The following is a 22,232-nucleotide window of genomic DNA, read 5'->3' as shown; positions in this document are numbered from 1 at the left end:
AGCTCTTCAGTTATTCAAACGGTGTTTTGATTTGTTGTTCCTTCAGTAAAAGAAACTCACTGAAAAGTGACTTTGGCAGCTGAGAAGCTGGACTTGCCACAGGCTCGCCGTGGCTCACATCGCTGAATACCTTCTGCAAGAAGAGCCCTACCCAGCTGGGGTGGGGCGGAAATTTTTATTTAAATCTGTATCACAAATCTGAAACGGGGTCTTTTGAGTCATTCCAGTAAATTGAAGGCTAAATCAGATCTGTGGTTTTCTCTCTCTTCATTTGATGGTTCAGGTTTACAAGTTTGGCTTTCTGGCGATGCTGCAGGAGCTGGGGGAGAAGCAGGGTCACTGTCCTGTGGGGTGGCCAGCAATCTCTGCCATGGATCCTGCCACGTCTGCCAATCTTAATATTTATTTCTAGGAAGGAATGAATCTAGCTACAGGTGCGAGACAACTGATAAATGCGACAAATACAACTTTGTGCCAGTCTTATAGCTTAGGAACAGAACAAGTTCTTTATAGCAACTGGGATATTTTTCGAGAGACAGGCCTGGTATTCACAAGTATCTCCACAACTTCTGCTTATAGCAGAAGTTATTTCTAAATATTATTATTTCAGTTATTTCTGAATACTAGGACTTCATAATGGTGCCTTGGGATCACAAGCTTCATTATCCATTATGGATGCTGATCCCAGGCACTCAGATCAATATAAAGATGCACTGATAGTTAAATTCAGATGCATAGCCATATTCTGAAATGTTCCCATCTCAGCAGGATGACAGCTAAACATAAAAGTGCTACAAATGCTCCTAACCCATTTTAGTGAAACACTCAGGTTTAGAATCATTTTTCTCAGTCTGGCCTTCCCTTGAAATGTTGATTCAGCCAGCATTTGTATTAATGGTGTCTCCATTAAAACTATTCACCTTGTCTCTCTGAGGACACAATTTTCTAAGTCTTGTAGCCAGTAGCCAAAAGTGGAACTCTTTCATCCGTAGCCATGTACCTTTTTAATGCCAGGTCGCTAAATAGAAGATTGTGTCAGAAGACAGTGTAGCTTAGTCCGGTGGTTTAATAGCTCCACAGAGGCACACAGAGATCAGCGGATACTAAAACCTGCTGGTGCTCAGCCCTTGTCCTCAGGTTTTTCTCACCTCCTCTTTTCTTGAGGATCCCTCCTTAGCACTTACAGTCAAGCCATCAGGAAAAGTCTCATCGGTTTTTCCCAGTTACCAACATTTACTGGAACAAGAGAAATATTTCTGCCTCTGGATAAAGGTTGAGTGCATTGGGTTTTTCCCTTTCCTCAATCATTTAGGCACCGTTTTAAAATGCCTCTCAGCGTGCATGGTTCAGGAGATGCGCAAAGGGAGATTTGTAGCGGTTTTGAGAGCTGTGCAATCACGGGCAGCTCAGCACGGAGGACCCTGAGGGCTGTTCCCCCAGCACCACATCCTCTCGGGCAGCCCCGGAGGGATGCTGCGGCGGGTGCCCCTGCCAGCACCCTGCTGCGGCTGCGCTTACGGGTGCAGGAGAGCAGCAACGCAGCCCCGCCGTCACCCCTCCTGCCGCAACGGGAGGTGAGAGGTGACCCTTCGAGAATTAACCCGCCCTCAATTTGGGGTCCCTTATAGCACAGCACCATCACATCATACTTTTCGATAGCTCAGGATACTTTATTCAACACAAACAAGTGTCTCTTTATGCAGCAACAGGAGCCACGTCAATTAAAAGAGCGTCGTTCTGTTGTTATAACAAGGCCAGGAGGACGGATGAGCAGCTCCAGAGGGACAGGGAGTGAAAAAGGACGTCTGCATGCTCAAGGGAGCTCATTAACCACTGAACAGCCACTGGGGTTATACTGGAAGATAATTCCACGCTTTCTAGCTAGCCTCATTTCCTTGTATCACCCTGGGAAAAAATGCTTCTCTCTATATATATTTTTATTTATACACACACACGTATATATAAGTATTTATATATATATATATCTCACTGGCACCAGTAGGGGAAATAAGGCCTATGGGGGTTTAGCTCTTGACAAACATGGTATCGCTCAGACTGACAACAACGGAGGAATCAGGCACGCATACCTGAGGGAAATTTTCAATGAGTACGAGGGGCATCTGTAAAAACAGATTTTCCCAACGGCATTTTAACACCTACAGCTTGAGACGCCGCTTTCCACTCGGTATTGATTTCTTACCGGGTTGAAGCTGACCTTTCCCTGCCCGGTCTGACGCAGAATTAACGTCCAAACCAGCACACCCAAGGGCTCTGTAAACTGCCTGTGTGCAGACAAACCCTGATGCCTCCAGGCAAACCATCCCTGGAGGTGTTCAAAAAACGCATAGACGAGGCACTTCGGGTCGTGGTTTAATGGGCACGGTGATGTTGGGTTGACGGTTGGACTCGATGATCTTAAAGGTCTTTTCCAACCTAAACGATTCTACGCTTCTATAATTGGAGCCGGCCCATCCTTACCTGGGCTGGGCTCTCCGTGGTGCCGGGCAGGGCAGGAGCCGTCAGTGCCTGCTGAGGACCCGGCTCTGAAGATGGATGAAAAAAACAACCTGGGACTGGTAGGGCCCCGCTGTGGCCAGGGGGGTCCGTTTTGGCTGACACCAGCTGGTTTTGGTTGGGAGGGAAGGGGAGACCGTACCTTGATTCACCCATTACCTGGGGGAACTTCACGGAGCGATCGGCAGGCAGCAGCAGCCCAGTATCAGGCAAAGCCAAGACTGGGTGCAGGCCAGAAAAAAGCGAGATTAGGTTAAAGAACATGTAGATAAACAAGTGTTTTCCAGCTGGCCAAGAGCAGAGCAACGAGCCAAAGCAATCTCTGAAAGTCTTGCTGAGGACCAGCCTCCTTCCCAGGGGCCCAAAGACAGGTAAATACACCGTCTGTGTTTAAAAACAGAGAGAAAGGAAGGACCTGGGGGGATAAGTCAGTCCCACTTCAATGCAGATGAAAAGGCTAGAAAAAGGATTACACAATCAGTTTATAAATACCTGCAAGTCCATAGGGTGATTTAAGTCATGCTGAAAATGCCAGACCAGTCTCATTTCTTGCTTTGCCCAGGAGGGCAGGTGGTAAACTTGGCGTATCTTGGTTTGGGTAAGGTTTTAAATTGTTTCACTTAGCATTTCTCCAAGCAATCGTTGATAATGGGATCTAGGTGAAATAACCATTAGGTGAGTTCACAAGCATTCAAAAACCTGTTCCCAAAGAGAAGTTTCAACAGTTCTCTCTACTTATCCATGCTTTCCTGTAAACTGGTAGAGTATTCTTGAACAAAGGAATCTTTCTCCCTAAAAATACATTAGAGTTTTGGTGAGGAACTGGTACTTCACTACCTCCTTACCATTACATCACTGGTAATGCACTACCTAAGTGATGGATTTATTGAATAGTGTCATTAATTATCTAGCAGAGGCTGGGTGAAGTGTGCAGTCATGAATTGGAAGGATGTAATTTGTAATATAGAGACCTGTTGCACCAGAACAAGGGACCGATGCATCAACATGATGGCAGGTGTTGCCTGAGTGCTGTTACATACAGTTTTCCCAATTTCTTGTCCTTTGCTTGTAAGCAAATGTTGAAGCGGCTTGCCTTTGCTCTGCTGGGTGCAGAGTTCATTTCAGAAAACCAGGCACAGCAATTGAGCTGAGTCCTTTAAAAATGAGGCTCTTTGAACATGTTTGGACAAGGACTAAGCAAGGTACATTAAAATTAAGACCCAGACTCTGCGTTGTTACTTTTTCATCTGTTAAAAACTGAGAATCAGTGCGCATCTGCTACAGATGCAAGAGACATGGTCAGCCTGTCCATGGGGGACTTCAGCAACAAAAACAGAGCGAGAAGGAGGTCTGGCAGGATTAGGAACTTGGGCAGAAAATAACATGATTTCAATGTGGCAAAGTACAAGGTACTAAACCAGAGGACAAGTATGTGAATGCCTAAAATTTGATGGGAGGAAGGACTGTGAGAAGCAGCAGCACTTGGAGCAGTTTGGAGAATTTGCTGAATACTAAGTACACAAAAATTTGCAATTTGATAGGGCTATGTAAAAAAAAAGCCCTAAGTCATTTTGAGCGGCTCGTGCTGAGACATCATGTTACCGAACTGAAAAGCAGTATTCTTCTCTTTGGGCCAGATCCCAAAGTAAATTTAAGCCAACAGTGGGGTTTAGCGGGTTTGTGGTTGGTGAGGCCACGTCTTGAACACCATTCAATTTTGGGCACCTTATTACCCCCAAGACACTGGCAAGCTGGGAGAGGTTCAAAGGAAAATGACAGCAACGGAGTGTAGAACTGGCTTAGGAGGTAAGATGGAAGAGTTATTAGATTATTAATGGCATGGCTAAGCCATATCTCAACAGTCTTTGAAGCAGGGAGGCATAAAGGAAGGAGAGGAAGGTGAGGGGAAGCAATACCTTGCAAGATGGTCATACCACTGCAGCCACGGTGAGGCCAGAGCTGGGGAGAAGCCCACCCTGGGCAGATTTGAAGGCTGAGCCCACCGTAACTCAAGTACGATGGGATTTCCCTCCAGCTGAGGGGTCCCCACCACCCCCCATGCCCCCCAGTGGGTCCCTGGGCTCCCCAGTGCTGACGGGACGGGGTGCCCCTGGTTCAGGGCTGCCGGCACCATCGGCCGGCCACGGGCTCGGCAACGGGTCTCGGGAGCGAGGTCCATCGAGCGTGCTGAGCATGGGTTTCTCTCGACCTGCTGGCAGCTCTGGGTTACTTGGTTTAGTTGTAGCAGCAGCTTTTCTAGCGGATCGGGTGTCCTCAGCACGGTTGCTTTACTTGTTTTTTATCTTCGTATTATTTAGCCATAGTTTCATACATAGAGACCTCCCGGCTGTCAACAGCTCCTGGAGGGGCAGGCGAGCCCGTGTGGTCTGGAGCCGGGCAGAAGGGGCTTTGGGGATCAGGACAAGAGCAGAGAAACCAGGCACAACAGGGGTAACAATATAGACAGTTCACACCATGCGTAGCACATTTGGATGTGATGGGAAGCTGCAGACCGGTGAAGAACATCAGGACAAGGGGTAGAGGCTAAAAAGCGCGTGTACAGTTTTAACTGCGTCACTATTCTCTCCTGCAACAGCTAAATTTGGAGTAGTAATGATTGGAGTCTTAAGATTTCAATTACACTAACAATAAATTCTTGGCTTTACTTGATGAGCATACTTTTTGTCCACGAACAACATTTTGAGAGTAACGAGAGCCAGGGCGCAGCTTTGCAGGTGGGCGTTTTGGCTGGGCGCGTGGCTCATTCCCTTGCAACGCCGCATGAAACTCGATGGCCTGTGATAGTCTGCGCAGATGGAGAAATCCCTTTGGAGAAAGCTGATGAAGCCAGAACTGCCGGAGATGTTTCATGGGATGTTTAATGTTCCCGAGGACCCCATGACTCACCATCATCCAAAAGAGACGGCGAGCAGTAATATGTTGCCCCCCCCCCAGCAGGCTTTGGCACTCAACCACGTCTGAAACCAACGTCGCTGGGTTTCGCTAGGTTTATTTTTGCGTTCAATTTAGCAGGTTTTCACAGCAGTAGTTTCCTTTAGTTTCTCAGGAGGCGGGGAGGGTGTGAAGGGATCCGGCTGGGCTCGTCAGGGGGGTCAGCAGCCCTTGGATAAACAGGAGCAGGACAGAAAAGCGGAGACCAGCCAAGCTCCTTCTGGAGAACCGGGGTGAGCGGTAGGTCAGCCCTGAAGAGAGGCTGATTTGCCTTTTGCACGGCCCTGATCATTCTGTGCTATTATAAGCCCAGCGCTGCACATTTGCCAAACCCCCTGCTTTCTCTTATCACTTGCCCTGAGGCTGGAAACAGTGGGAACATCAGTTCAGTTCAACTCCAAGTTGTTTTCACTGTTTTCTTCCCTTGAATTGCTCAGGCTGCAGATCTGACGTCTTTATTCTCAAACACAGAATAACTGTGCTCCCCAAGTCTGAAAAATGCCAAAATGTTTTCTCTTGTCAACCTGCGAAACACAGGAGAGAAGCAAATGAAAGGGATTGCTAGTGAAACATACAATCCAGCTAAAAAAAACCAAAAAACCCCCAGACCCCCAAATTCCTAAACAAAACACAACCCTGGGCATGAAAAGCATCCCTTCACCATGCTCCACCCTCTGAGGCGCTGGCAATGATTTATAGAATAGAATCATAGAATCATAGAATCATTTAGGTTGGAAAAGACCTTCAAGATCATGGAGTCCAACCATCATCCATGCCCACTAAACCATGTTATGGAGTACCCAGTCCACTCGCTTTTTGAAGATCTCCAGGGATGGTGACTCAACCACTTTCCATTCCAATGTTTGACAACCCTCTCAGTAAAAAAATTTTTCCTAATATCTAACCTAAATCTCCCTTGCCTCAACTTGAGGCTGTCTTCTCTTACACTCTAAATTTTAGATTTCAGAAATTTTCAGAAAACTTCCTTCACCGTCCCCATGACAAAGGCAGGCCAAGCCTGGCACGTCTGATCACCTGCTGACCTTTTAATACAGAAGACAGCCAGGGAACAAAGAAAAAGGCATAAACCCCATTTCTCCCGCAGGAGATGCACTTCAAATATCAGCCCTAACGTACCACCCCATCGCGTGGGACCCTCTCTCCGAATCCCGCTACGCCAGGGTGTCTTTTCCCCCTGGCCGTCGCGGTCCGTGGGAGGCAACAAGGCGGCACGTGGCGCACACCTCTTTTGGGGACCCAAGCTGAAATCACGGTGTTTGAAGGGGCAGCGCCGCGGAGCTGCCCAAAACCTGCCGGCTGGTCCCCCGGCACGGCACCGGCGATGCTCCGGCAAGGCAGCAGGCAGTAACCTGCCCCTCCTGGTATTTCCACCACCACCTTCTGCGCAGCCTCCACGGGAGGGAGGAATCGGGGCCGTTATCGCGAGCGAATGAAGTTAATGTTTGATTAACATTGACACCGGGTTCCTGTTCGGTGCCAGGCAAACCTAAAGCAGCTCAAGCGGGCATGGCGTGTAACCCAGGCTTAGCATCCAGTTCCACTCAGGACAACGTCTCCAAGGGATAATTCCTCAGGCTGGATCTAACCTTTAATGCGTAGCGCTCCAGAAGAGGCCTTCAAGCTTATTACTCGAGCTTGCTAATTGTGCAAACCAACAGGACAGGAAGGGGCTTCACCTCCCTCTCCGTACACACAAATCCAGTTACCTCCGACCACAGCGGTGTGGCTCTCCCAAACACGTTCTCCATTACTTTTTTGGAGAGTTTGGGCTTCCCCAAGCCCAGGCTTTGCCTTGCTGGTGATCAGCAAGAGAAGGAAAATGCGATGGAGCCTGCCTAGCCCTGCCCGCCACCGTGCCTGGGCTGAGCGGGCGAGCGTGCCCTGGGACCCCCAAAAAATTGGCGCTGGCATGGCTGCCCACCCCGGGAGGAGAAGCCGGACCACGGTCTCGCCTCCAGCCTTGTTCCACCCCCACGCTGCCGCACGACCTTCCCCTCGGCCGTCCTTCCCTTCAGCCCAAGGTCAGCGGCGCGGGCATTAAATACCAGCCGAGGAAAGCAAACATCGGTCCCCCTTCGAGCAGCCCTGGGTACGTTAAACGCGACAAAAAACTCCCGGCCGAGGGGTTGGCACAGCAAAGGGAGCGGGGCTGGATGCGGACGGGCAGCCCTGCGCGGTGGGATGAGGAAAGCGGGCGCTGGTCGAATCCTGATGATCCAGCAAGAGGGTGCTTAGACCAGCGACCCTCCAGTGGGACCACGAAGAGTTGTCCGCTGGTCGGTAACGAGTGTTGCAGCGTACCCTTGTCTTTACGAATTCCAGCCACAGACCTGGAAGTGACAAACGTAGAAATGCAAAGTGTTGCCATATAACACCACGACTACAAGTTTTCGGTGTAAGATGTCCTTTTCTGGTTCGCATCCTGCTAAATCCCAAATTCTTGACTTTCACGTGCTTGCAAATAGCTTCCAAGAGGAGCTGCATACTTCATGAGTAGTTACTTATTTTCTAATCAATCCCATTTCTTTAATTATATTTAGAAACCATGCAAGTGAAATGCAGTTTTTAACAAAACCTGTCTCAGCAGGTATCCATCTAGCGTTAAATAGGAAATGCCTGTTCGCAAGCACCGAGCAGCTGGCTGGTGGCACAGACGACACCACCGCCACAAGCAAATCTTGTCTTTTAAGTTCGGTGCTGGCTCAAAACTCCTGGTGATTTCTTCAATAAAATGCAGGTTTCTCAGCTCACATCTACTGATGTATCACTCTCTCTCCAAATAATGACATCTTTCATTTTTGCTGAGAAATATCTGACATTTTCATTAACAATTTCCAGTACTGGAGGAGAAATCTAAGAGAGAAACCATCTTAATATAACCACCCACTGTTATATGACTTTGTTTTTCTTACTTCTGTTTTTTATGTAAATGCATTTTTGTAATTTATTGGTTTTAACATATTTATGTATTTAATTTGTGCATCAGTTGAAATTATGTACATAGTTTATTACATGATAAGGATCTAATAAAATTATACTAATTCTATTTACGCTTCTATATTAATGTGGTTAATGCATTTATCTAATTTGTACTTTTGGAGCTTCTAGTCAGAACAGATTATCAGCTGTAATATTGTTCTGCTTTATTCTTACCTTCTATTGTAGATACTGCTGTTAACTTGGCACATTTGCATTTTCAATTTTCACTGAACTTTGCTAACCCCAGTTTAGAAATAAGGAAAAATAATTTAAATCATCCACCCAAATCATTTAGCTTCCTTACTCTTGCCTAGTATAGCTGGCACGGGTGAATCTCAGTTCGCAGGTTAGGTACAGGTTACAGGCAGCATTAAAAGCAGCCAGCCCCCTCTCCTCCATTTGAAATCCGGCTTTCCTTCCCTTCTCCCATCATTTTCCTGTCTGTTCTATAAAACGTGGATCCTGACAAATTTCTTTGACCCCGCTGGGATGGAAGCAGCCGACAGCGATCGTCTCCCATCGCCCGCAGGGTCCCGCTGAGCTGCCCCGTCCTTCCTCACCCTCCTCCTCCTCGTTTTACCGTGTTCCCCTCCCCGGCGCGGCCGTGCCTGGGCGAGCGGTGCTGAACTCAGCAGACTTTTAGGTTCGCGACAGACGGGAACAGACAGGGTATAACAGAAGAGAGGAGAGCACGTGAGATCCTTGGCCTCAGTTTCGTTAGGGTACAAAGTGATGGGTTTCGGGAGGCTCCACTTCGCCTCCTGTACAGACAGTTGCACCGTCCCGATTTCCACACCCTCTTCACCGTGTGAAAGCAGAAGTAACAACATTTTGCGTTTGAACACGATTTGGGATTTAATTTCATTATTACTGATTAATTTGTTGGTTAGATTTAGTTGCCTACTGAAGTCTGTGTACTGTTAAATTATCCCCTTTCTACCAGCAGTGCAGAAAATGCTTTTTCTTCAGAAAGCCTCTCACTCCTCATCTCACCAAGTCCAGTTGCTCCCCTTCACCGGATCCACTCAAAGGGCTCCTGCTCAACACACAAAAAGTCAAATCCTGTTGAAGACCTGCGACATCCCTCCCTGCTTTTCCCCCCAACCCCTTCACGCCTCTGCTCTCATTTCTGAAACTGCTACGTGGGAACCTCCACAAGCCTTTTCACCTCTGGGCACCTGTCTCGTTTTCATCGTTTTCAGGCCACTGGCCAATCTCTTTGTCTTATTTTAACTTAAAAAAAAAAAAAAAAAAAAAAGGCATTTGTCCTGAATATCTGTCAGCTCATGGTGTAATGACTGAAAGTACCTTTTTGTTCACTCTCCTCTCCTTTCTACAGGGCATACAGATTGGTTAAATGTCTGTAAATCTTATTTTTCTTTTACTTGGCCTGACTCTTATTTCATCATCTGAAAACAAGTTAAATCACCCCAAATTGGTGGCTACTACGCTCCACTATCACACTGTCCAATCTGAGGCAGAAAAGCACATGAAATCTTCTGTGTTCAGAAACTCAGCATTATTTAGCTGACAGAATAACCCTGCCATATTACTCCAGCTGACAGGCTGGGTTACAGCTCTCTCAATGTCCAAATAATCCAAAGTCTCTCGGCTACCCTTACATACGCGCCCATTTTAGAGATTTGCCCCCACCACGCATCCCGTGAAGCGAGAGAAAGGCAGGGCACGCCAGTATACCCAGTTAAAAGGGATGAACCCCTGGCCCTGCTGAATTCACGGGGCAATTTGGGGGTTTGACATTACCGGGGTTCAATAAAAGAGTAAGAGCGTTAGAGAACAACTTTGACAAGGGCACCAGCGAGCCTGGAAGGGCTTTCTAAAAAAACCCAAGCTCCCCTTGCAGCGGGGCAGTTTAGAGAACTCATCGGCTCTGCCGTTTGCCGAGAGCCTTTTGCTTTTCCATCCGCGGGGAGCTGCCGGGGAGGATTTTCGGTCCAGCTCCTCCGTGCGCAGAGGGAGCGCAGGGTTGGGGACCTGCTTCTCAACACGCCGGAGCCGTCGGTAATTAACTGACGCCTATATGTTCTCTGCCTCAGCATATATCTGTACGGCAGAACTTTTTATTGTACGTACTCTGAAGCTGAGTTAGCCTCGTCAGAGATCACTAAAAACATTTCCTGCACAAAACAGAAAAACGTCGAACCTGATTTCCCCAGCTGGGCAACAAGGCAAACGTCCCCCCCTCACTCCCGCTGCCATCCCCTATATCCCAACAGATAGCTACAGGTCGTAGTGGGAGAGTTATAGCCACTGTTTGCAGGTTAATTGGAAAAAAAAAAAACCCAAACCCAGAGAGAAACAAGTTCTCCTTCGCTTTATCTGCTCTGATAACAGCTATCGCACCGAGTCTATCGCAAGCCCTACGGGCACTCGGCAAAATGCGTAACTCTGCCGATCTGCTAAGGCATCAAGAGAAAGGAGAAGGGCATTTGATAGGAGCGAAGTTTTCCTTGCCAGCCTCAGCCCCAGCATTATCGACACCCTTTATAAAGAACGGTATCTGCTGCTGGTTGATAATGGTGAGCAGGGGCTTTCATTGGTATAGGAAGTAATCTCAGTGACCTTCAGCCGAGAAGAAGGTATAAAAACCAAAGTGTTTTTCTTGGGCGACTGTTTGGGCACCGGTTGAATTTCTTAGTTTCTGAGGAGGACGTGGTTTAGGGGAATTTTGTGAGAAAATGGCAACTTTAAACGAAAAAAAGACCTGCAGCGAACGGATGGAAAATTTCCGTCGTTTTGTCTGGAATCCAGAGACAAAGCTCTTCATGGGAAGGACCTTAATTAACTGGGGTAGGTTTTCACACACAAGGGTCTTCTTTTCCTTCTGGTATGCTTAAAAACCTTGGGCGGGGGGGGTCTTGTCCTAATGAATGCGACATAATCTGGTGGCAGATGTGTTGTAGTTGTTGAAGCCACCAGTTCTCATATTTGCTTCTGAGCCACTTCTAGGGTGGCCCTATAAGTCGAATCAATTAGATCAAAACATTGATCCAAGTAGTTCCTGCAAACATAAGAAGACTTTAAACCGGTTTTGGAGCAAATACTTCAAAAGGACAAAACTTCACACACTAACAGGTAACTTATTAATAGCTAAGGGTGATGTTACAGTGCAGTTCTGACGCTGATGACTAAAGAGGGTTCTGGCGTACGGAGAATTTTGCTCAATTGGTGGGTTTTGTCCCATTCTCTGGAAACACGTTTTGCTTTTTCCGAAATTCCTTTCTAAATTATTGTCTGCTCAGTAGATCTTCTCTCTTATCACCGCGTGCTAGTGCATATTTCAGCTGAGTCTCCCTGCCCGTAGCCAAACCTGTCTACAAGGATGATGTGTTTTCTGATTGAAATTCTGGGAAGAGCAGCCCTGACCGTGGCGAGGAAGGTCCCTGCTCGTCCCACAGACCGTAGCCGCAAGCTTCCACGTGATTTTTGTCTACCGTGAAGCCCACGAGCGTAGCTTATTGGCCACTCATCTTAAAACCAGAATTTTACAGAAAATGAAACCAAAATGTGAGGTCTTTGAGTTTGGAGAGAAGAAGGTGCTACGAGGCGCCCGTGATTACAGGGAGCGGTTTCTGACGGCCCCCCCAAAATAACCCCTGGCTGCTTGGAGGGCACCAGCCGCCTGTAAGACACATTATGCCCACACAGACAGAAACCCAGCACTATTCTGCATCTCACACCTGAATAAAATAGCAAGATGACACATTTCGCTGAAGGTGAGTTCAGCTGTAAAAGGCAGTGAGGTCTAAATTCAACACACCTGAAATACCGACATCTGTCATCCCAAAAACACCAGGAGCAACTTGGTTTTGTTGAGGAGATACCTCGGCTGTGTCGCTCAGTCCACGCATAGTAAGTAGATAAATGGTCTCGATACATGAAGTCACTTCAAGAGGCCACGCAATCTTTTAAGCTTTAAATAATCTGAGCGAAGCACCAACTACTTCAAAAATCCTTGTAAAACTGAACAAATTTACAGCCAAATTTTTCTCAGAGAATATTCTTCTGAGTGTACAGAAAAAGATCCCAACCACCTGTCCCTTCGCAGGGAAAACCTCCCTGGGACCAAGGGTGGAAAGGAGACGGCCACTGGTGCCGGGACGGTCCTGGCCACAGAGGGATCACTGCACTGCCTTGCTCAAAAAATGAGATTTTGCCCTCATTTTTTTTTTTCCACAGTGTGGATCAGCCTGTACTACCTGGCTTTCTACGTGGTGATGTCAGGGCTGTTCGCGCTCTCCATCTATTCTTTAATGAGGACGGTGAATCCATACGAGCCGGATTACCAGGACCAGCTGAAATCCCCAGGTACGGCCACGGTCCCGTCTGCTGCTGCCCCGGGTGGGAATTAAACCCCCCCAGGCTGCGTGGGGCTGGGAGGCATTGGTAGAGCCTGGGTGCGAGGAGAGACAAATGTGGAATAAATCAGGGGGATTCTGCCCAAACAATCCCTGCAAAGTTTAACCTCTGCCTGAAAGCACTTTTAGACTTAAAAAAAAAAAATTTGCACATTTATTTATTCATTTATATATATTTATATATTTAAAATATATATGAATATATTCATGAACATATATAACATAACAAAACAAATATAACAGTAAATATAATAATAAATATAATATAAATGAATATATATTCATTTATTTCATCACGCTATTGAGACGACCAGTCTCAGACCCAGGCTGTGGGGCACCTCCTCTCCCCACGGGCAGGGCTCAGCCCCTGGGAAAACCCTGGTTTCTGCTCCAGCCCCCCCAAAAAAGTCAGAGGGTTTTGGGGTGCCCGGCAAGATGGAGGGGTGCTCGGGCGAGCAGCCTGCGGTGGGTATTTCCACACTTGCCAGTGGCATGGAAAGTCCCTGGGGGAGCAGGAATCCCTGCTGGGATGTGCTGTGCCAGTGGCCAAGCAAGTAAAAATAAGACAAAGACAGACGGGATTAGGAATGAAGATTTTTGGGACATGAAGTGAGACCGGGGAGATCATCAGCGAGAGATTGTCGGCGCACGCTGCTAAAACTTCACCCCACCAACGGCTTGTTTTTACAACGGGAGGGAAAAAATGACTTTTTTCAAAGCTATAGCCCCCAAAATTATTCTGTCTGTTGATGACGTATTTTGAAGCTTCCTCTCCCAATGTTCAGTAAAGTTTGGTGTTTGCTGGCAAAACAATTCCTGTAAAATATTAAGTGTGGCTTTTTCAAAAGCTGTTTCTCACGCTGCAGGACGATGGGTTTCTTTAACCTGACGTGACTATTATAACTGTTATTGTTAACAAGTCCTGGGGAAATCCAGGGCAATTGCTGGAATGATTTTCCAAGTGGTTCTGATAACAGCATGGATATACATGAAAAGAAAAGAATTTAGCAGCAGCGGAGGCTTTAGGGTTTTGGTGGAACAACTCACAGCTGAAATGGTTTCCGTACGTGCTTAAATCCTCCCCAGCAAAGCCTGGGGATCTCCCACGCTTACAATAACGAGTCTTGATGCAGCGTAATCACCACTGTCAATTTAAATAAACAAATCTGCGCCTGGCACCTCTCCTCTGCTTTGCCTTCCCTTTTCTCCCCCCACAAAGGTGTAACGTTACGACCCGACGTTTATGGGGACAGAGGACTACAAATTTACTACAATGTGTCCGACAACAAAACCTGGGAAGGTTTAGTGACAACTCTCCAGACATTTCTGACAGGTAAAAATGAAGTTTCCTGCGTAATATTGAAGAAATGTGCTGTCACATCTCCCGAGTCAGGCCTGAGGACCTTAAGCCAGTGTTCCCATTTTCTATTTGTCCTTCTGAAATCACAGATTTTGAGTGGAAAGTGCATCTTCTGGAAGGGACGAGCAAATCGCCTCATGATTCTATAAATCAAACATATGTAAACATGTCTATTAAAAGCAGAGCCCTGCTTCAGAGCCTTTGCTTTGTTTAATCCTTAATAAAATAGGCCAACAGTTTGAAGGAAGAGGGAAGAAGAAAGGTCTTCAAAATTAGTCTCACCTAAATTAATCTAATACCGTCCACGAGTACAAATACCGAAGTGCCGTAGCGAGTCTTGTGAAGCTGTTGCACGGTGTCATCAGAGAGCACAGACAAAGCAGGTTAAGTGCTCCATTTGCCTGTTCATGTCTTAACACATTTATATTCTTTTTGGGCCTTAAATATCCTATTCCTGTGTTTCTCATACACATATTGAGAAAAAATATATTTGAAAATGAATTTATATGGAGCTATCAACACAAACTGCCAGCCTTAACTCAATTTGATCTCTTTTTTTGCTTTACCTGGGTATTCTAAAAAAAACCCCAAACAATTTAAACTTTCCTCATGCCACCTCATCCCAACTCCTCTTGAAGTAGTCTCCTGTGATATAATCAGCCCGATACCGGGATGCATAACTTACATATGAAAAACTTCAGAGGGGAATTTTTCTTTCTTCCTTCACACGTCTAGCGTATACGCCAGCTGCCCAGCACCTCAACATCAACTGCACCAGTGACACATACTTCATCCAGGACACCTTCGACGGCCCGAATAAAACAAAACTCTCCTGCAAATTTACCTCAGATATGCTTCAAAACTGCTCCGGCATCACAGATCCGACTTTTGGATTTCCAGAAGGAACTCCCTGTTTTATTATAAAAATGAACAGGGTAAGTACAAGCTCAAGGTGCTGAGCAGGAAAGAATTGACCGAGAAACCCCCCGATAGCTCCAGTCCCCGCTGGGGAGCTGCCGTACCGTCTGCTGGCACGGGCTCCGATCTCTGGTCTGTACTGGGAAGACAAATCCATGTGCTTTTCCCAGGAGACCTCCGGAGTTACCGGAGAAATGGTGAGACTTAGTCACCACCCCCAGGAATGCAAAGCGATCTCTGAACTCACTCTCTAGAGCGTTGCCTTCCGTTTAGTTTTGGCAGCATCCCCATAGCACGCTCGTCCGGCGTAAACCAGTACGTAAACCAGTTTCGTTCTGCAACGCCGCGATCCCGTGCCTTCAGCTGGGGCGTTAAGATGTGACGGTAACTGATTTCAGAGAGGTGATACTTGCTCACCTTATTTCTCCATGTTGCAAAGAAAATCTTTAGTAGAACCTATAAAACCAAAATTCAAACCTGTGGGATTTTTTTTTTTTTTCAGTGCAAACCACCAACACGTGTTTTTTGGAAAGGAAAAAGGGAACCTGCTACGCTTCCTTTAATTTTTTCAGGACATAGGCAAAGGCGCAAGCATTTTATTTTTGTTTTCAGGTAAAATGCTGAGCCTTCTAGTTCAATTTTGGTAGAAAGTGAAGAGCTCAGATTCCCCTCCGGTTCCCGATAGACAAAACCACTTGATTTTTGGTTTGGCTTCCACCCTAGACATTTTCAAGAATCTGTGTGAGATCCAACTGCGAGAGGAGCTACAGGATGCGACCCTGCTCTTTTTGTAGGATCAGACAGGCCCGAGGGTTTCTGCCAAAGCCAAGGTTTTCTAACAAGGCACAAGAAGAAAAGCACGGAGATTCAGCTCTTCCTTTATTGTCACGCAATTAGCTGTTCTAAGAGACCCCTGGCTGCCTGGGCATCAGAAAGAGCAAGTGGTATGTGTGGGTAAATGAGCTGGAATTGCTGGGGAGCGCACCTGGCCAGGCTCGCACCCACCTGCAGTGCTCCTCCGCTTCCCAAAAATCCAGCCACGGGATCGTTTTTCACCTGGGTACATAAGATGAGATGTTGTTTGACAGCGCCTTACGCAGAAACACATTAAGCGTCCTCGGAAGCTCAATCGTTTGCTCATTTTTAACTCAAAACAATCTCCGAAATGACCAAATGTGTGTTTACTATTTCAGATTATCAAGTTTCTCCCTGGCAACGGCACTGCACCAAGGGTGGACTGCACATACGTGGTAAGTGTTTGAGGTCCAAGTCTCCAAAATTTCAGGCACTGCAGCTCTGATAGCAAGTGAAGCGCAGTTGCAACCAGAAAGATCACTTTGCAGCTCTGGAAATCAGCTCACTCTGGCCAAATACTGGGAATATTCTCAGTTCTGTGCAATTTCTTGCACCGGCAGACATCCTAAGAACAACAAAAAAAGACGTTCATTTTAAATCACCTGAAAATTTGTTTTTTCTGTGCCGCAGAGAAGAGCATTTGCCGTTTGCTTTCAGCTCCCAGTAGTGAAGTTCGCACCCCAGAGCAGCTCCTGCAGGCTCTCCGCACATTTCAGCAGGTCCCCATTCACTCCATTCACAACTGCTCTGAAAGAACACTTGCCTCTTTTTTTTTTTCTTTTTTTCTTTTCCTTTTTCTTTTTATTTTTCGGGTTTTTTTTGGCAATAGCAACAGCAGGAGATTTCCGCTTTTATTTCAAAAATAAAAATAAGACCAGCACTAAACAGACTGCTGAACTCGAGTTTTAACAGACACTACGCAGCTGTTAGCAGCAGTAAAACGCTTGCCCAGGGCTGGCTTCTGATTGCCCAGGCAATGAACCTTTTCTCTTGCTTTACGAACAGGGTGACGAGTCTCGCCCGCTGGAGGTGGACTACTACCCCGTGAACGGGACCTTCAACCTGCACTACTTCCCCTACTACGGGAAAAAGTCACAGGTGGGTGCTCGTGTACTTCAGTACCACTTTTCTTCTTTATCTTTGCGTAAGATGAAACGTATGGATCAACTCTGCAATCTTACAAGAACCGGGGAGAAGGCTAATTTTAAGACTTCATTTTTAAATGGCTAGTGTAAAATTAAAGTTTGTTGTTTTTTTTTTTCCCTCTCCTAGCCCAGCTACAGCAATCCTTTGGTAGCTGTGAAATTTCTCAACATTACAAGGAATGTCGAACTTAGAATAGTGTGCAAAATCATCGGAGCTGGAATTACCTTTGATAATGTTCATGATCCGTATGAAGGAAAAGTGGAATTTAAATTGAAAATAGAAGACTGAGCAGCAACAGAGACACTTCTGAAAAACACGTGTGAAGAGCAAACTTACCTATTCTCACGTTCATCCGTATTTATTTTCTCACTATGATTTCCATATAAATTTAGGCAAATTACAGTGCAAAGAGACATTTTCTACTGAAAGATGACCCATATAGCTAAAAATCAAGGTACCACTCTCAGCCCGTGAAGGAGAAGAGGATCATCTCGATGTACATAGCTTAATATTCCATGGCTATGGTAGGCTGCTGCCTTCATGCAAGTATTTGTACAAAACATGTTTCCTCCAAACTGAGCAGCTGTGCCTTCGAAGAAAATAAGTATAGGATCAAACCAACATTTTCTGTCACTCTTCAAACCATAATAATTGATGTATGATACTAAATCTTGGATACTGAGAAATAATTAGATAGCTAGAAAAAGAAATCCATACTTTGACATACTAGCAAGTAATAGAATTCTCAATCTCTCTCGTACAGGATGTATACATTTTAGAAGTGTACTAAAATTATCTGTACCCCAATGCCCTGTTTTTTTGTACTGGTCAGCCAAGTCAGATTTTTTTAGTTGACAAATCAATGACTGCAAAAGAAGTGAACTTGAAGTCTGTCCCCTAGCTTACAGATTTTATTGTACCACTTACAACTTCTGTATGTATAGAACTTAATAAAAACGACCGGTAAGACTGTAACATCCAGTTACATCTAGGAGAACTGTGTTCCTTTAACTATTAGACATTGTCATTTATTTGGGGTTTTTTTCCAGTAGAATAGCCCTGTACTGCAGTGATGAGTTTTGGGTTACTTGGAATAATCTGGAAGATGCTGAAGTAACACTGAATCTTTAAGTGAGTCTAGAATTTGAGAAGTCCAACTCTACCAGATATGATACAAAGAACAAGATTCCTCTGTGTAGTATGTTTATGTTAGATGAAGTCCAAGCTGCTTCAGCCAGAGAATAAACATTGCACAGAAAAAAAAAGATATTCCAGAGAAGAAATCATTTTACACCTTCACTACCTGCACATTTTAGGAAGCGGGAAGATGTGACAGGTCAATCTCCTTTATGACAGGGACATTCAGACAGCCTGCCTGCAGAAAGAATCCAGTTGGAGGGGAGTATTTCCCCTTCAAAATCACAAATGGTATTTCAGCCTTTCTTAGAAAAACTGGGCATTCTGCATTTCAGATACAGTAAGAAAATGCATCCTCATAGAATGTATTTTTTTCCCCCGGCCTTTCACGTTTCAATTTTTACAGTGGGACTTCAAACTTCCCGCGGACTGGGCATCTGCACAGCCACAGCTTCAGAGTGACAGCCTAGACGGACTTTACAACAAGACTTTTGGTGGGATAAATACACTGCGAGGAAAGACTATAGTGTCCTCGTGTTGACCAAAGGGTGAGGCGTTCTGAGGTCAAAAAAAGGGCATGCAGGTCCACCAGATCTGGTTCTTTACGTACAAAGATTGTCACGCTGAATTTAGATTTCTCTTGAACTTTTTAGCCATCTGAAATTGTTCTCTTGCTTTGCTGGAGTTACAAATAATAGTAATACAGAGCAAGGTCTGTGGCTAGTGCAGCCGAAGTAGAAAAGCTCTGTGAAAGCTGTAAGTGTATTAATCTGGGTATAGTTAATATTAGCTTGCCTGGAACCCAAATATAAGGACACTTAAATAGCACAACGACCAGCACGCAAGTATTCTGTAATACTGCGACGGCACAGCCCAACGCTACGTACAAGCATTTCATGCAGTGAGCAACGTAACCATCAAAGCAGCAAAGACAGGCTTGCACAGCTGCGCTCTGGAGACAGAAGTTACAAGATAAAGACCAAAATAAGCACGGGGGAAGGAAAACAGGCAGGGCATCCTGCCCAAAGCACAACAGGCATGACTGGCAAATGCAAAACCAAGTTGAGGAGCAGCTGAATGCCACTTTAGGCCAGGGGAGGGGGGGCAAGAAGCATAAAACAACAAAAATGATGGGGGGAAAGGAAGACAGACGCTTCCTCTGGTGGAAGAGCTCTCCAGCCTGATCACGTTCACCCTGGAGACTAATGAGGACCTGGGCCGTCAGCACCAGCTGTACAGCAGCAGCTCCAGGCTACTGCATAGTCACAGTTAATTTAGCAGGCAAGTGTTACAGACTAACAGTCTTATATACATAGCAATAATGATTAATAACAGGCAAGGACTAACCATTAGCACAAAGTGTGTTGTTAAGGAATGAATTCAGTGGTGGTGTTTTCGAGTTTAAAACTGGCCTCATGTATCAGTCTTCTAAGCACTCCCACTGCAAGTCTCCAATTCCTTGAGAGGCAGATACACACACACACAAAAGAACATGTATACATATATAGATATATATAGATGTATACCTATACATAGATACATATAAATTCAGTTGCAACATTAGAGATATTTGATTAGACCATACAATACAAATGGGAAAAAACCCTGTCAGGCTACACGGGTCTTTGGTTAGGAAACTAAAGCAGCCTATTTAAGAACGCAATACAAGTAAAAATGAATTCCTGAATTTCATGAAACATTGATCAGCTCGGACATCTGACAGAAAAGGCAGTTAGCCCCTGCCTCTGGGGCAGCGGGGGGGGCTGCAGGCCTTACCAGGAGAGGACTGGGCGGCCACCAGTGCCAGGCTGTCTGTCCTTCTTCCCATCGGCTGTGCAATGGAGAGGTTAGCCGGGAGAAGAGGCAAAGGGAAGATAATAGCATGCCAGGAAACTAGTATCATTGGCGCCACGATTTTTTATATCAAATCAATTTTGGTTTCCAGGCTTAGCCCTAAAAGATGTTAAATAAGACTCCTGAAGATCAGCGGAGAGAACAGAAACACGGCAGTTGCTTTGAGAGGTATCTTCCTCCCGACACGCCCGTCTATTCTTACAAATATTCGTATGACTGGTAAAGCCAATTATTGAAGCGTAAAGTCCTCATGCCTATTATTAAAAATGATGAAGAGAAATTAACAGAGTGCAGAAAACCACCAAATATAAGCTCCTTGATGCTTAAAGGATCTTTTCTGCTATGGCTGTGAGACTACAGCAAGTTCAAAACGTTTGCCCTCTACCTTTCAGAATTGCTAAGTACTATATATTAATAATTAAGTCTTTGCTTAATGGTCTCACATGATGTCATTGCTATTGCACTTGGGAATTCCTCTCATCATTTCATATAATTGGTTTTAATCTCTTACCTGTAATAAAAGTCAGGCAGAGATTGATTCTGCAGCAAATAAAGCTGTCTAACCATGAGCTACTTTCAGTAATTGGATGTAGAGTAACAGCTGCATCGATAATGCTTGCAGAAAATATTCTATGCTTTGCACATACCCTCCCTTCACAAGCTTCATTTCTTTCAGATACAGAAGTTCAAGCTCAAGCAAGATTATCTTGTTTAACATAAAATAAAAATGTGCATGAAAGAACAGGTGTCCTTTTCCTCAATTTAATTTGAAAAACTCTGAGGACAAAGACTGTTCACATCTCTTTCAATTTCTTTTTTCTTGATACCAGAGTGATAACAATGGACGCATGGCACTTCTCACTATGTTAAGAGCAGAAATTGGGCTGAAAATGCCTTTTAGGATCCCACCACATTTCTCTCACTTGATCTAAGATGAGAAGGAACTGAATTCTGGAGAGACACTTGGGATTAACACCCTTCATCATTAATGTGTGTATTTATGTGTAGTTCTACTGTTACCAATGTGGGAATTCTATCATTCCAATCAAAATATGTTCCAGGGGTTTATCACCATCTTTATCAACTAGATAACTAATTTTAATTATTCTGATTTCAAGTCCCAGTCCTTAAATCTTGTGTCACTTTTCTCTCTGATACTGATGAGCCTGCTAAAATGGTATCTTTTTGTGTGACCTGACATAAATCTAGTGACTTCTCTTTTTTTAAAAAAAATAAGCCAAAATAGTTCCTTAAATCTCCTACTAAAAGATCTTGACTTTAGGTTATCAAGTAACTGAGGGAAGGGCTTTTTTTCTGAGTCTTTCCAAATTTTTCAGTACCCTTTTTAAATGGTGATGCTAGCAAGTACACAGCTGCTTACTATTGGTCTCACTGTACGTATCTTTTCTAACCAGTATCACTTAAAGGTATTTTTTAAATTTTCTTCTGGGTTATTGAAGAAAAGGTTAAACAGAAGTAGCCTTACTTGATGCAGCTGTTCAATCAGTGATAATGCCACAAAACCTATTTTTGATTCAGCAGTAAACAGTTCATAACCCTTTAACATACAATCTGTTGATACTGCAAAATAGGTATTTAAAATCAGAATGCAATGAAACAGAAAAGGCTTAAAGATGCTAAAACATATCCATCGTTTCCTTAATCAGCTAAAAAGTTGCAATCTCCTCCCATATTCACCTGAGAAGACCTATTCTGTACTTTGTCATTAATAATTAACCTTCCAGGCTTTTAATTTTCTTTTAGCTGTTTCCTTCAACGGTTTTTCTAATACGAGGTTCAGGGCTGATATCAGGCCATCTTGACCACATCTGGACAGGAATTCCCCACACCCCTTTGAAGATTGGCACTCTAGCATTATTTTAGTCTGTAAGAACTTACTATTTCAAGGTACATTAAAAATCAGCATCAGAAACGTAGAGATCCACACTACCTAGCATAAATTGCCTGTTTTAAGGGAGTTAAGTGTCAAGTATGTGTTTAATGTTCTGCTTTATTTTTAATGAACCTTGCCCAAAGTCTTTGGGCAACTTTGCTGTCTCTGAATAAGCTACAACACAGAAACTTTCTATTCTGCTCTGACCAGCCCTACTGATAGG

At 45.0% G+C, this 22,232-nt stretch overlaps 1 protein-coding gene and 1 long non-coding RNA gene across 2 annotated transcripts; one reads left to right on the top strand and one right to left on the bottom strand.

The window, feature by feature from the left end:
* Positions 1-11,165: 11,165 nt before the first annotated feature.
* Positions 11,166-17,412, top strand: ATP4B (ATPase H+/K+ transporting subunit beta). The gene is made up of 7 exons (XM_075057385.1): positions 11,166-11,277; positions 12,667-12,795; positions 14,065-14,178; positions 14,941-15,140; positions 16,317-16,370; positions 16,984-17,076; positions 17,251-17,412. The coding sequence occupies exons 1-7, from the start codon at positions 11,166-11,168 to the stop codon at positions 17,410-17,412; spliced, it is 864 nt and encodes a 287-aa protein (XP_074913486.1).
* On the bottom strand, positions 15,048-16,193 carry LOC142044684 (uncharacterized). The gene is made up of 3 exons (XR_012654393.1): positions 16,129-16,193; positions 15,371-15,579; positions 15,048-15,115 (listed from the first exon to the last, which is right to left on the bottom strand). It is a non-coding gene; the product is annotated as an uncharacterized LOC142044684 (long non-coding RNA).
* Positions 17,413-22,232: the final 4,820 nt, after the last annotated feature.

This window comes from Buteo buteo, chromosome 25, assembly GCF_964188355.1.
Source record: "Buteo buteo chromosome 25, bButBut1.hap1.1, whole genome shotgun sequence".
In the NCBI taxonomy this organism is placed as follows: Eukaryota; Metazoa; Chordata; class Aves; order Accipitriformes; family Accipitridae; genus Buteo; species Buteo buteo.
This window is presented reverse-complemented; position numbering and strand designations above follow the sequence as displayed.

What these genes read in the sequence shown, in the direction of transcription:
- ATP4B (XM_075057385.1), top strand. Translation starts at nt 11,166, where the DNA reads ATGGCAACTTTAAACGAAAAAAAGACCTGCAGCGAACGGATGGAAAAT. An exon ending in TTATTATAAAAATGAACAGG is followed by an intron (nt 15,141 to 16,316) that starts GTAAGTACAAGC and finishes TTACTATTTCAG; the next exon opens with ATTATCAAGTTTCTCCCTGG. An exon ending in CAAGGGTGGACTGCACATAC is followed by an intron (nt 16,371 to 16,983) that starts GTGGTAAGTGTT and finishes CTTTACGAACAG; the next exon opens with GGTGACGAGTCTCGCCCGCT.